This window comes from Manis javanica, chromosome 11, assembly GCF_040802235.1.
Source record: "Manis javanica isolate MJ-LG chromosome 11, MJ_LKY, whole genome shotgun sequence".
Taxonomy (NCBI): domain Eukaryota; kingdom Metazoa; phylum Chordata; class Mammalia; order Pholidota; family Manidae; genus Manis; species Manis javanica.
This window is the reverse complement of record NC_133166.1, coordinates 102,930,317-102,945,170: the sequence shown is the minus strand read 5'-3', so window position 1 is coordinate 102,945,170 and position 14,854 is coordinate 102,930,317. Positions and strand designations below refer to the sequence as shown.

The following is a 14,854-nucleotide window of genomic DNA, read 5'->3' as shown; positions in this document are numbered from 1 at the left end:
TCACAAATCTCCTTGTGTTTAGAAGCACACACCATCCCACCCGCCAGGTCAGATTCACCCTCCCGTGTCCACCCCCAGAGATTCTGGGGGATGGAAGGCCCAGCCATCTCAGGGTTGGCCTCTTCCTCTGAGCTCAGGTGTAAAGCTTACAGACATAGATGCTTATTTAAAACAGAAACCTCCTCTTATTCCCTTCCCAGGGGTTCTATGCTAACAAATAGTCATTAACAAGATAAACTAACTGGGGAATGGCGAGGCCCAGAGACTTGGTTCTCAGCTGCTGATCTTGGCAGTCATCAGGAATTGCGCTGGGGAAGGAGTGGGTGGAATGGGTCAAACACAGGGGGGATTGGAGGACAGGGCCACTGGCTTGCTGCAAAGTGCAGGCGAAGCCTTCTCTGCTCTTCCTCAGCGTGGTGGATCTGGTCCGGTGAAGAAGGAGGCGTCATTAACCATTTGGACTTCCAGTTCCTTTGACAGAGTAAAACCATAGCCTGTCGGAGATGGTAAGGCCCTTCAAGGTACAGAAACCACATTTTCCTGAAAGAAAACTGAGACACGTGGTCTAAGCATAATTACACATTTGCTCCATGCAAGAGGCGGTGACAGAAAGGTGATTTGGAGGCTGAGATGTTGCACTGGGCAGGATATTTCAATGGTTTGTGGAAGATAATAGGAAAGACCCCTGCAAATCGTACCCAGAGAATCAGTGGCTGCCATGTGCGAGGTCTTTGGTTGCTACACGGGGACAAATATTTTCTTTGGTTTTATTTCAATAACCAGCACAGTTATTTCTCTCTAATATGCTTATTTCTCCAGAAAATAAGCAAAATAATACTCATTTCAAGTAGTGACTCTACAGCACCTTACTACACTGATGGACAGTGACTGTAATGGGCTGTGTGGTGGGGACTTGATAATGGGGGGAATCTAGTAACTACAGTGTTGCTCATGTAAGTGTATATTAATGATACCAAAATTTTTAAAAGGACATAAAAAATAATAATAATATCCATTTCAGATATAAGAAGGGAAACACATGAGTTTTCAGGCTATGAGGACAGCCAGACCTCTTTATATTTCCTTCCTGTGGTCTATTCATTTTTTATATATTTGACAATACTTAGTCATAATCTGTTTCTTTAGCCTGTATTCTGTTCATCCAAGTGGCATTCTTTAGAGTGTACTTTTACGTCTCACGCCTGTCTTAGACTATAGATGTCTGTGTCCTTCTCCGACCAGTAGCTGGCACAGTGCCGCGTACAGGAAGGAGCTTCATGCGCACAGGCCCCCTCTGAAAGAGCGTGCAGGTCGGGCACCGCTCAGCTCCAGGGGCGCCAGTCATAAGCTAGCCCAGCGCTGTTCAACAGAACCTTCTGTCATGATGGAAGTGTTCTCCAGCCCGTGTCAGACAGCACAGTAGCCTTGAGCCACATGTGGCCCGAGAGCACTTGAAATGTGGCTCTTGTGACTGAAGAACTGAATTTTTATTTTCACTTAGATTTAAATAGCCATTTGTGGTTAGCGGCTACTATCATTAGATAGGAGGGTCTATGTTCTGCTTTATTCATACACTCCTGCATTTATTCAACAAATACTTATGAGGCTTCAGTATGAGCAGCATGTTGAGCTAGACTCTGAGCTAGGATACAGGATTCCCGGGTCTCAGGCAACTTCCAGTTTAGCTTGGGACACATGTGCATAAAAAAACAAAGAAATAAAACCAAAAAAAACTATGGTGTGGTAAGTGCTCTGAGGGGGAATTTACTGTGTGCACCGCTGCCCAGGGGAGAGGCTGGGTCTGGCAGGGGGTGAGATTTTTTTCCACAGAAGAGATATATTTAAGCTGGGTCTTAAAATAGGAACACCGCAAAGATACAGTGAACAAGAGGTTTCAGGAGGAGAAATTGTTTAATAGGTCTTAACCATTTGATTACATCACAAATGGCATTGTGGTCCGCGGTGCGTGCTCACTCTCAGGACAATTTGTACAAATGTGTTTACACGACAATTGCAAAAGCTCTTTTCACGAGGAGTTTCTAAATGCCAGGACTCCCGGCTGAGGAGGGATCTTGGGCATACTCCTGTTTGGGGACAGGATTATGAAACAACCTGAAGAAAGTTAAGAAAGTAAGAAGATGAGTCCTGAAAGGCTTCTAGAAAATCCTACTGTCTAATACATTTATGCAGGTGAAATTTGCCCAGACTGATCATGCAGGTAAATTAAAGGGGGAAATATGCCTGCCCAGAAGCAGGCACGGGCGGCTCCCCTCTGCCCGCCTTACAGAGCAGGGTGGGACTGCAACGTGCCTTAGACCCCAGGCTGGTTACCCAGCGTCCCAGGGCCTCTCCTCCTCACTATCCGCCTCCCCGTTCACTGCCCAGTCTCCCTGGAATGGAATTCTGCCCGGCCTAGGGTGGAAGACAGGGTCTGGGTACCTTGGGGAGGGCTCTGCGTCTGGGAGCTCGCAGATGGAAACGTGTGTGGTTTCCGAGTGCCCTCGGAAGTCCAGTGCCCTCGGAAGTCCAGCGCCCTCGGCCTCCACAGTGGTGTGCAGGAGGCAGATCCAAAGGTTTTCTTAAATTCCAAAGCTGAGAGCAAGGGAGCAGGTGCACAGGAGCTCCCAGCCTGGGTCTGAACTGGGCCCTTCCTCTTCTGTGGCCAGTCCTTAGGGTGGGGTGGGGGGCAGAAAAAAGGTACCTAAGAACATGCCAGATGTGGGGGCAATAGGAGCTTGTGGATAGCATGGGGTCTCCCACGTGCCACTGGTGAGGACTGCGGGTTGACCAAGGGGAGAAGGTTCAGGGCCCAGAGGCATGGTTTCCTCCCTTCTTCCCTTAATGCTATGAACAAAGTGAGACGTTATCCTCCCTCCTGGCCTGGGGAGTGGGGAGAAGAAGCTAAGGGGAAGGCAAAAGAGGAGATCAAGGCTTCTAGCTCTCGGGGGACCTGTGGGAAATGTAGGCTCCCTAGCGGCCTTCTCTGCACCTACCTTCCTGCGCTGGGAAGGACATAAGCCCCTGGACCTTTCTAAAATATTGTCCTTCTCTAGTCCCTCTGAGCATGCCTCTCAGCTTACTTCTTCTACGTCCCCATCCACCCATGTGGCTTCGTGTGGCCTCCACTCTGCTCTCGTGCTTTCTCATGATGCCAGAATTTCTACCCTTCAGCGCCTGCCACACCGTGGGTCCATGCAAGGGAGTGTGAAAGGGGAAGGGGCACACTCTGGCGTCACGGAGATCATTTTTGTGCAATTCCCAATTCCACCACTTACCTTCAAAGTTAGGGAGCAGTCCCCAAGACCACCCTTACCTCTGACATTGATTGCAAACTTGGGTGTCCCCAAGACCATTCATGATGTCAATGATTTGCTGTGATAAGGACTCACAGAACTCACGAAAAGCTAGTATACTCACAATTACGGTTTATACAGTAAAAGGATACAGATTAAAGTCAGCCAAGGGAAGGGGCACATGGTGCAGAGTCCCGGAGAATTCCACACTTAGAACTGCCAGTTATCTTCTCCCAGTGGGGACATGCAGACAGCACTTAATTCCAGTAGTGAGGTGACAAAACTAGAAGCTCACCCAGACCTCAGCGTCCAGGTCTTTGCTGAGGCTCAGGCATGTAGACATGGCTGACCAGCCATGTGGCTGACCTTAGTTTCTGGTCCATATGAAGGCTGAGCTGATACATGCCCAGAGCCCCTGCCATAAATCACATTGTTAGCATAGACTATCTAGCATGGCCTGAGCAACCCAGATAGGCAAAGACATTCCCCCAAAGGCAAGGAAATCCCAAGGGCAAAGGCTAGACTTCTGGTTGGGCAAGTTCATCCTTCATCACACAGCACCTGTGTGATGTTGCAATTTTACTCACCTCACTAGGATTCTATCTCCCCATCAGCCAACTGGAGTCAATGATCCCATCTCATTGGCTTTTTCTGAGCACTAAGTGATATAATAGACAGGAAAGGCCTGGTACTTGAAAGGCTTCTACAAAAACTAGGTCCCTCCTGATTTCTGCCAGGTGCTGGGATCTCATCTCCTAAATGGGCCCGTGGCATCATTCCCTCTCTCCCTCTCTTCCCACCCCTTATACTGACTTGCTTTAATTTTTTCCCCAGGAAAATATATGCCCTACATGTTATTATTAAGCTGCTCTTCTTATTAAAAGATATGTGTGTGTATATGTGTGTGATCTTTTTCTTTAAAGTGGCTCTACAGTTTCCAATTGCATAGATTATCACAACATATTTGATCATTGCCCTCTGGATGGGCTACATAGAACACCCTTGTGCACAGACCTGTTTGTTTGTGACTTGTGCTAGTTAGTGTTTCTGCAGGCTGGATCCTAAGAGGTGGCATTGATGGGGCAAGGGGTGCATTGAAGTCTTGATGGCACTGTGAACTTGTCTCCCAAAAAGCTATATCCAGTTAAACCTCCACCAAAAAATGCATGGAACTGTCTATTTTCCAGACCTTCTAGGGACCATGTGGAGGAGAGTGGGTTGAAGGGTACAACAGACACCAGCCCTGTCCTCGGCTTTTGCGATCCCTGTGCATGCTCAGGGGCCTCCTGCGAGCACTTGAGACTCTGAACAGGTTTTCTCTTGCCCTGGGCCCAAGATAAGGCAGGGTTTATGCCACCTGGTTGGGAGCAGTGAGATGCTAGGGAATGAGAAAGTCAACAGTGACACGCCATTCACCGTGAGGGGGACCCAGTGAGTGGGGGCTCAGGGCCAGGGTCAGCAGAGGGCACACCTGCTGGGGTTTCAGCCAAAACTAGGGATTACAGACTCAGGGGAGAAAAGGAAGCAGGAAGGCCAGATAAATGTCTGGAAGAAAAAATCAACCACTTTCTGTCCTTGGCACTAAGTAAGACTGTTCCTGACACACTAGAACAGCTCGCACCAAGGCGAGGCCCCTCCCTGTCCCTGGGGTCCATCACCACCAGGTGGTGCCCCTCCCCTGCTCAGGACAGGCCAGCAGCTTGGGACACGGAGGCTAAGGGAACACCCGCTTCTCCACCTTCAGGGCATCTGTGGGCTCTGTACTGCCCTCCAGACCAGACTTAATTTCTTTGCACTAAGGCCGTGAGACGAGTTCCAGCTCAGCTCCAACCACCAAATCACTGTGATCTTCTCATAGGCCTCGGTTTCTTAGCCATTAAAAAAATAAAGACGAGATAAAAGAAGAGAATGCCAGGCTACTAATGTTTGTGCAGAGCATTTTGGTTTACAAAGTGCCTTATCTCACTGAAGTTCACTTTATGCCCATTTTGCAGATGAAAAAAATAAGAATAATAATTGGTAATATTTACCGAGTGCTTCTTACATGACAAACACCTATATGAATTACTCATTTCACAACAATGCTATGAGGTACTAAAATTATCCCCATTTTACAGATGAAGAAACTGAGGATTAGAGAGTCAATGGCAGTGTACTAGGCACAGAGAAACCAATAGAAATGGAACAAGTGAGAAGGCTCCAGAAGGAAATCTTTGAGATGATAAAATTGATAGAATACCTGATAGGCCTGAATGTAGAGATGTAGACAATTGACAGAATTTGAGTTGAATTATAGATAATTTACTTAAAACAAGTGGACAAACAATGACAATTATTAAGTCCAGAAAGAAAGAAAAAGTTTTGCAGGAAATAAAAAGGTCAGTTGTGAAAGGATGTAAGTAGTCATAATAAATACCAATTCTGATGTAACCAATATCAGAACATGAGTAAATTGGGAGGCTGGGGTGGACTGGATGGGCATGTGAGAGGGGCCAGTAGAGGTGAAAAAGTCTTTCACAGGGTGAAATCCAGAGACGATGCCCAAACCAGGAGGAGGACGTAGCAATGTTTTGGAGATATGGAGGTAAATACCAAAGAAACAGCTCAAAAAATTGAAAGTCATCACTTTGGGGAAGTGAAAGCATGAGGGAAATGTATTTATAAGAAATGTATAGAATGATTTGGCTCTGATTCTGCTATGCACTCGTCTAGCTTTAATGGTGCTTTTTAAAAGAAATAAAAGGAACAGAAATTGTCCAAGTTCATCTGGATATGATGTGGTGGAGGTGCAATTTGAACCCCAGCCATCTGCCTCTAGACCTGACACCCCACCATTATGAAACACTGCCTGTAAAATGTCTACCTCCTAGTACTGTGAAAAGCAGGGGGATGACACATACAAGACACCCAGCAGCTGACATAAAACAGGTGTTTAAGAAAGGACAAATGGCCTTCTTTATCCCAGGGAGCCAACCACAGCCGGGTACTTCCAGTAAGATGGGAAAGAGGGATTCTGGCCAGGGTCCAGCCCTAAGGGGCCCTGGTGATTTCCTTTAAGTTTTCCGAGTGTCCCTCCAGTGCCTGGGACCAGCCAGAGTCAGTAGTGCCATCTGGATAGGACTTCCCGGTTTCCAGATTCCCCCCTTCAGAGAATTCTCCAGTACTCTGCAGTCGCTCCTGCCTCTCTCCAATGAGGTGGACCAGACACCCCCAGAAGCTCCAGGACTGGCTGCTGTGGGGTCATCTCAGGGCTTTGTGGTCAGGCCTTGCTCCAGAAGGGCATACTATTTCATTCACATCATGCTATTTCTTTCACAGGATTGTGGCGGAAAAGGCTGCCAGAATAATACTAAGACAAGATTTTGAGTGACGTCAAACAGGGCTTTCTACAGGATCCCTGACACCTTTGGGCAGCTACACTTCAGGCCATGCCATATCCATCTCCCTCCCTTTCCTGTGGCACAGTCTTGCCCAACAGCTGTAACTGTGGGCATCAAGGTGCCTAACTGAAGAGTGATACATTGTCAGTTACCTGGATGGTTCCATGTATCATTAATAGGCATTAATTCCTTCAGCAAGTATTTATTGAGCACCTACTTTGTGCTAGGGCTGGGAAGAGCATTGGGAACGGGATGCATTCCTGCTCTCCCAGAGCTCACAGGCTGGAGGGGAGACAGAGGCAGCAGGTGGGTACAAGCCCAGTGAAGGGAGTGACAGGGCAGCTGCGTGAGTACAGAGAAGGCCTTAGGTGGCTTGATTGGGACCTCAGAGGGGGGCTGCCAGGGAACTGCGGTTTGGGATGGGGGGCGGAACTAGAAGCTTCCAAGCCTGAGATTCTGATTTCCCAATCCAGATCTTTCCACTGTTTAAGATGATAACTGAGTTCAGGTTTCTGCTTGTGCACATTAGCCGGGGCCTAATGCATTCTCCATGTCTGGATCATGCAGTCAGCTTTTCATTGTTCCGCTGAGGAAACTGAGGCCCACAGAAAATTATCTTGGCCCTCCTTGTCAGAGGGAGAGGCGCAGAGCCGGTGCTAACGCTTGGCTCTCCGGCCTCGGGCTCTGGGCTCCTTCCCCCCTGCGTCAAGTCCGGGCCAGGGCCTGAGCGCCCACAGGGAGCCCGCTCCATCCCCAGTAGGTGTCGCGGCCTTTCTCACATCTCCAATTCGGGATCCAACGATTATTCACTCAAAAAACTTGGAGGGTCTTCCCTCAGCAAGTCTCCCCAGGAACACAGGCTGTCTGACCCCAAGAAGTTGCAGCCTGAGGGTGGAGGGGCCTGGACGGGACACACGCGCGATGCCGCTGGGGCTTCAGCCTGCATCCTTCGTGTGCTCGGCGCGCAGAAGGCGCTCAGCGAGCGGAGATGGGCGCTAATTACCAAGTTTAACTCGTCTGCGAACAGGCGGCTGGGTCGGCGCGGAAAGGAAGGCGAGGCCTGTTTCCCGTCCGGGCTCGGGGGCTGCTCCCTGAACGACGAGCGGGCGAACCCGCAGCCTCCTGCGCCCTGGTCCCCGCTCGGCGCGCGGAGGGAGACGCGGGGGGCGCGCACGCAGGCGTCGGGGGCGCGCCGGCCGCCCGGGCGCGCGCACGGGCTGGTCTCTGCCCTAATGCGGCGGCTGGCGGCCAGAGGCGCTGCAGGGGACGCGGGGGAAGCGGCGGCGCCGGCGGCGGACCGCACGGACTGCGCCCGGGGCCGCGGCCGGAGCCCTTGGAGGTATGCGGGCGCGGACACTGGACAGATGGGGGTGGGGGTAGCACAGGGTTCATGGAAACCCCCCTAGCGACACGCCCTGTTGGCGTCCACTGTCCGGCCCCGTCCCCCCGACCTGTTCCCATCCCCCTCCGTCCACGTCCCGTTCCTTGTCCCCTCCACGCCGTCACCTGCCCCGAATCCATCCCGTTCTGCCCATGCCTGCACCCCACCCCCATCCAGCTCCCAGCCCCGTGCCCACCTTTTCAGGCCACGGGCCACATCCCTCCGCGTCTGCGTCCGCCCTGTCTGCGCCCTTTCCTCGATGCCTGTCTCACCCACAGCCCTGGCATTATGCAGAGCTGTTTACCCCCACACCCCACTTTGTATGACCCCATCCCTTCTGTTTTTCCTGCCGCGCACATCAGCTCCTATCCTGGCCTCCCCTGTGCTCTCCCCGCTTTACACAGCCAGCACCCCTGTGCCTGCCTCTCCATCCGCACCCTCAGTCTCTGGCCTCCCCACGGCCCCTCCGCACACCCTGTCCCAGCCCCTTCCCAGCTGCCTCTTGGTTCCACCCGCACTACAGTCCCTCTCAGGAACCCCATCTTCTCCCTTTTGGCTGTTAACTGGCCCGCCCCCCCTCACCTGCCCTTCCTGACGCTGTTTGGAGCCGCACGTTTGTACTGAGCCCCCCTTACCTGCCCCGGGGCCCTCCTTCCCTGCTTGGGGAGGCCAGGGCTCGGAGGCCCCATGTCCTTGCTGCTACAGGATCCACTTTAACCCCTTCTGCATGTCTGAGCCTATTCATGGCTAAGGATGGAGGCTGCTGGGGTTAGTAGGCCTCCTTAGCCACCCTCCTCCCCTAGCTGCTCAGGATTGTTTCCTAGAGGGACTGGGGGAGGGGATGCTAAGCGTAGGGGGACTAGGATGGGAAGAGGCAGGGTCCAAGGAAATGGCCGAGTGGCCTCTTTCTGGTCTTGTTCTGAGCTGTGGGATGCAAAGGCCTGGATGAAGAGCGCCACTGGAGGGCTGGAGAATTTGGGATTTCAGAAAGGATTTTTCCTTGGCCTCCAAGTCAGCACTCTGGCCTGGGGAGCTGCCGTGAGTGTGGCCCACAAGCTGGGCGGAGGGAGGGCAGAGTGCTGAATCACCTAGACTCTCGTCCCCATGGCAGCCCCTGTCCTGCTCCTGAGTCCTTCCTTGGTATTTGGCAGTGGAGTGTGCGTGTGTGTGTGTGTGTGTGTGTGTGTGTGTGTGGAGTGTGTGTGTGTGTGTTGGCCAGCGATGCCTCCTCCCTCGTTCTTGAGGAGGGATGACAGGGCCCCTTTTCTGCCTGTCTGGCTCCCACCAGGGATGAGGCCTGGTATATCTTATCTACCCTTGGAACTGGGGTGAGCCCTGCTGGGCCCCAGTCAAATCTCCAGCAAGGGCAGAACGCAGCTGGAGACATGGTTGGGCAGGAGTTGAATTGTCTGAATGGGGCCAGAGACCAGCAGGTTCAGAACCCACTGAACTTGAGACATAAGGAGAGAGGCCCAGGAAGAATGTGTGTGGAGAGAAGAAGCCTCTGGGGATAGGGGCCATCCCAGCTGTGGGAGAGCGAGGCAGGGGGAAGAAGGAAGACAGAGACCTAGCCTCCGCTCTGGTTTGGGGATGTTAGGACTGGTGGAATTGCACTGCAGGAAGAATGGAAGGAGATTGGTGTGGGGTTCAGCTGCGCATCTAATACATTCTACCTTTTGTCTTTCTCCCTTTGGATTCAGCTTAAGGTTGTGTGTGTGTGAGAGAGAGAAACAGAATAGGGATAACCCAAATGAGGGAAGGGACTCATTCACACTTAGCCCTAAAATTGTGTTTGCCCTGTGAAGGAGGGAATGGCAGCGCAGTCCCTGACTAGGGGACCTCAGGTAAAACCCCGAGACCTAAATTGGAGGCTAAGGAAAAGCTGCTGACAGGTCCTGTCCCTTCCCTGCAAGGCTCCCTCACTTTCAAAATCTGAGTGGTTGGGTGCCAACTCAGGTGTGGCACCTCCAAACAGGCCTCGGGCAGTGCCTGGCAAGGTGGGTGTGCAACTGGGAGACTGGCTGTCCTCTGCTTTGTCCCCTTTCTGTTCTCCCTTCCTGAGTGGGGGTGGGGCTGGAAGCTTCCCCTGGCATTTCCTGGATCCAGGAGGAGGCATCACCTGGAGCTGTACGAGCGAGCTGATTGGATTAAGGTTCTGACGTTGAAATGCTTGATTGGGGCTCAGGTTAAGTGGGAGGTTCTGATAACAATGTATATATTTCCTAGTTTTGTGCAGTGACTCTCACCCCACGTCCCTTGTTTGACATCACAAAGGCTGCATGGAGGTAAACTGAGGCACACAGAGAGAGGAGCCAGCTGCCTGGAGAGCTGGAGCAAGATGAAGCGAGCTCCCTGTGAGCTGCCGGGTGCTTTCTTTCAGGGCTCGAGGAAGTGGCTGGTATCTGGGGGTGGCTGCTGGCTTAGGGCACCTGAAGAGGGAGGCGCAGAGGAGGATCCTATTTCTGCAGTGACTGAGGGACCGAGTTCCGAGGCTCCCGTCACTGTTGTGGCAACTTGTTCTCTTCCGCAGGCTCATCCACGCCCATCTAAGAGCTGGGGTATGAGAATCATCAGTTTGTCATTAGAAAGATAAATTCTTAGGAAACCAGAAGGAGAGAGGCAGAGGGGTTCAGGCCTCAGTTTTTTTGGCCTGGGGAAGGACGGGAGAAGGAAGCGAGGAACTTCAGGCTGGTTACATAATCATTTAACAGGTACCAGGTAAACCCTACAATGTGCTACTCCGTTAGGTGCTGGGATCATAGAGATGAAGACGGAGACAGGGTCTGATCTCAGAACCCCTGGTGTGGTGGAAGCGGGAGATAAGTAACCAGACAAATAACATAGATGAACTTGGGTGAGATCTGCTGGACAAGGATGTTGAACGGCAGCATCTTGCATCCTAAGGGCATCAGCCCCTCTCCTCCCAGCTATGAAGAGAGCTGGGTGGCTGTTACCTGGAACAGTAGGTCAGGGCTGGCCCTGAAGTTGACCGTGTGGAAAACAGATAGAGAAGGAGGTGACATGCAAGGTGTATTACTAGGTCCCTGGCGGAAGGGGAAAGGAGGGGATGTTCTTCGTGTAGCTGAACTTTCTGGGTGCTACTTCAGTCTGGTGGGGCCACCCACAGGGGGGCTCTGGGACAAGATCAGGCCTACAGAACTCTCCCATTCCCGTCTCCTAAGCAGTTGTATTTTAGGGGCCAAGTATGGCCTGGATCTGCTAAGAATGCTAGTGAGTCAGAGCAAAGAGGCCCAGCCTCTGCCCTCGGGAAGCCCTTGTTTGCTGGGGAAGGAGCTAGTGCTTGCACAGGTGCATGCTCATAAACAAGGTGAGTAAGAATATTGCAAGTACTGATTTGTGTACAAGGGTCTTGGAGTTCTGGGGAGGTCAGAGTCAGGTGGGAGCCATCAGAGAAGTCCAGGTGGGGAGGGGAGTTGATGGTGAGCAGGGAAGCCTTTAGAAGTTACGCTCGAGCACAGGTCACCACAGACATCCATAGGTGACCTGGGAAAGTGTCTAGGGATAGAGACAGCCAGTCTCATCTGTCTGAGGAGCCTCCCACTTCCCCACACACATAATTCACTTCATTTCATTAGTGTGTCCTAGGTCTTTGAATATATCCCAGGAACTGTGCTAGGGATGGGCATATAAGTCAAGTTGGAGAGAGAGAAACAAAAACAAGTTAAAATTCAGTACAAGAAATGCTGCAACAGAGGTTAGATGACTCCCTGGCATTGTAGGAGCATGGCTGAGGGGTCACGGTGGGCAGGGGACCTGCGGTGATTGCATCACACTGTTTGCAAAGTCCCCTGCTTTGGCTAGAGCAGCTTGAAGTCAGACTTCGGAGCACTTACTCAGAATGCTGGGCTAGGGCCCAGGCCTAGCTCTGGGGGCAGATGTTAGAGGCCTATGATGGCCTTGTCCTTGGGAATGCAGAGGGGGGCTGTGGGAGCTGATGGCCCTGCTGGGTGCTGAGTAGGCACTTCGACAGCTTTGCTGACTGTCAGTCTGAATTGGGCTAGCCAGACAGGATTCTTGAGCCACCCTCCTTTCCTTAGGTCTTGAGGCAAGCTGGAAAAATGAAAGTGGCATAAAAATAGTCATCATTATAGATTGCTTACTGTGCACTAGGTACACAACTGGACGCATCGTAGGCATATCTCATTTAATCTGTGTAAGAGTGAACCCTACAAAAAGGATTCTTAGAATCCTGGTTTTCCATAAAAGGAAACACCCAGAGACATCGTTATTTAAGATTGCAGAACACGTGAGTTGCAGAGCTACGTTTTAAACCTGTATTTGCTTGATGTCAGAGCCCATGTTTCTTTCGTATGCCCTGGCCTGAGGTCCCACCACCCCAGTGGAAAAGTAAAGAACTTGGATGTTTCACCCACGTGCACAACACTCTCTAGGAGAATCTGGTAGAAGGGCTCAGTGAGTGGGCACTTTGGAGTACCGACTGTGCCCTTTTAAAGGCTACAGAAACAGAGTTCCTGCTTTAAAATAGGGGAAATAAGATGGAAACATGAAAGTCTCTTGGGAATCATACAAGACAGTATAAGGTGAAGTCTTCAGACCCTGCATAGTACAGTTTCAGGGGAAGCAGTGTGAGGGCTGGGGTCCGGGAGGTGGCCTACATAGTGGAAACCGCTCAGCCTCTGAGGTCAGACAGTTGCTGCAAACCTTGGAAACCTTGGTTCTTCCACTTCCTAACAGAGGAGGTACAGTTTCCCCACCTTTAAAATGGGGATATTAATATGAACCTTGCAGAGCTGTTACCAGCATTACACGTAAGAAGGAAGTGAAGGACCCCGCGGTGTACCTGGCTGGTAATGAAATACTCATCCAGTGCTGGCTGCTGTTCACAGAAGAGGTGGGAATGGAGCTGAGCCTTGAAGAATTTTTAGAATTTTGGTAGGGAAGGGGAGAGGATCCTATATGAGGGAACCCACCAGGTCCATAAACAAAAAGTGGGTTCATGTTCTCCAGGAAAGAGGTAACCTGCCTCAACCTGCCTGCTCTCGCCAGGTTCTTGGAGCAAAATCTTACAGGAAAAGGACATCATCATGAAAAGCATGAGGGGCTGGATGTCTTACTTCTGGCTACATCATTAACAGAGCTTAGATGTAATGCTTCTCTGTAAAACTTGAAGATTGCTCAGTGTTTTGTCCCAGAAGCCCTCATCTCTAGAATTTATGTCATTGATTAATTTCCTCTCCTGTCCTTGCTCCCCCAAATGCCATGCCTTGGAGAAATTGGAGCGCCTGGGCTTTGGTGGGTCACCCCTCAGGCACTGTCATCCCCTCCTCACTCCTGGGCCTCCCGCTTCCAGGCCGCAGCTGCCTGGGCATCTGCCTGCCCCTCCTTCACCTGCCCCTCCTCTTCCCCTCCCGGGCTGGGCCAGCCCCTCCAGAAAGGCCTCCCTGGCAGCCCCCCTCCCAGCCATTCTGATGCTAATCATGTTGTTAATTTATCTGAGATGCAGAAAGAAAGCCCCAATCTGTTCTAATGAATTTAATTAGAGAGGGGCTTGGAGGGCTTCAGAACCTCTTACCAGGATCACAATAAACAGAGCTAACGAGATAAACAGCCTGCGATCAGCGACTCAGGGGTAGGAAGAGAGGGTTTCTGACTCAGTTCACGACTGAGGATGCCCTGGTGCCTAGAGTTGGAGGAAGGCTGTGTGAGCTCTTGTCTGCCAGGCAGGCACCCCCTAGTTCTGCCCTTGGGTGGCAGGTGAACCTCCAGAGAAGGTCTTAACATTGTCATCATCATCACCAAACATTTATCGAGCACCCGCTGTATGGGTGAGGGGTACCCCACCACCTCCTGGAGAACATGAGGCTCATGGACCCTGTCTCTGCCCTAAGGAAACAAGACAGCTCTTTTCAAATATAAGAAATATTTGCTAATTCCAGACAGTGAGAATTCCAAATAGCAAATTCCAGGTTAATGGGAGATTACATTGGGCCTGGGTGATCTGGAAAAGCCTCTTGCAAAAGTCCTTGAGGTGGGTCTTGAGATACCAAGACTTGAAGACTTAATAATAAGAGCGGCCAGAGGAAGAGTAGAAGCAAAGACAGGCGTGTACAGAGGACCTTTGAGTCATGATGAATAATGGCACCGCGGGGCTGCTGGGTGCGGGTCTGCTGCAGAATATTGAGGTGTAATTATACATGACTCCGAATGCTTGAGTCTTTCCAAACCTGGTTGACCCGGGGTCTCCCTGCTTTCCTTCTCTGAGCTCTTTGGATGGCCACCTTGGTGAAAGGCTTAGGACAGGATGGTTCTGGCCTGCGTGCTGAGCTCACCCTCCCGGGTCCGGTTTAGGCCAACTGGGGTGGATTGACCGGATGCTGAGTTTTGTTCTCAGATCCTGTGACTTCCTGGGATGAGAGTGAATGGCTGGCAGAGCGGTCCCAGGGACTTTTCCCAGCAATGAGAAGTCCTCCCTTCTTTACTGATGTGGGCCGGTTTGCTTTGGTAGTAGCATTTTTTTGCAAGTTTTCAGCAGAATCTTCCAGTTCTGGGGCCAGTGAGTTTCATAACTTGGTTATATTATTTCATAACTTGTTTCATAACTCTTTATAGTATTAAGAATTCTCTGTGTGTGTGTATGTGCATGTTTGTGTGCTGCTGACTGGATTTTGATTCTAGTTTGAACTTTATTTGCAATACAAAAAGTATTAACATTTCTGGACCTTAGTTTCTCCATGTGCAAGAGGGGAAGTCATGTTATCTTGTGTGTAGATAGCTGAATGCTTTGACAATAGGATTTTGAGCAGGAGGTATTATAACTC

The 14,854-nt window shown here is 51.0% G+C and overlaps 1 protein-coding gene and 1 long non-coding RNA gene across 19 annotated transcripts in view; one reads left to right on the top strand and one right to left on the bottom strand.

The window, feature by feature from the left end:
- Positions 1–1,909: 1,909 nt before the first annotated feature.
- LOC140844501 (uncharacterized) lies at positions 1,910–7,856 on the bottom strand. Its single transcript, XR_012122929.1, has 3 exons — positions 7,677–7,856; positions 2,440–2,668; positions 1,910–2,112 (listed from the first exon to the last, which is right to left on the bottom strand). It is a non-coding gene; the product is annotated as an uncharacterized lncRNA (long non-coding RNA).
- Positions 7,857–7,867: 11 nt separating this feature from the next.
- Positions 7,868–14,854, top strand: part of NFASC (neurofascin) — a 164,118-nt gene continuing 157,131 nt past the window's right edge. For 16 of the 18 annotated variants that reach the window (XM_037015262.2, XM_037015264.2, XM_037015261.2 and 13 more), the window contains exon 1: positions 7,868–8,012. In XM_037015262.2, coding sequence (XP_036871157.1) covers positions 7,906–8,012 — 107 coding nt within the window. In that variant the 5' untranslated portion in view covers positions 7,868–7,905. The remainder of the gene's footprint in view (positions 8,013–14,854) is intronic. The other 2 variants (XM_037015265.2, XM_017676583.3) reach the window with 2 other exon arrangements.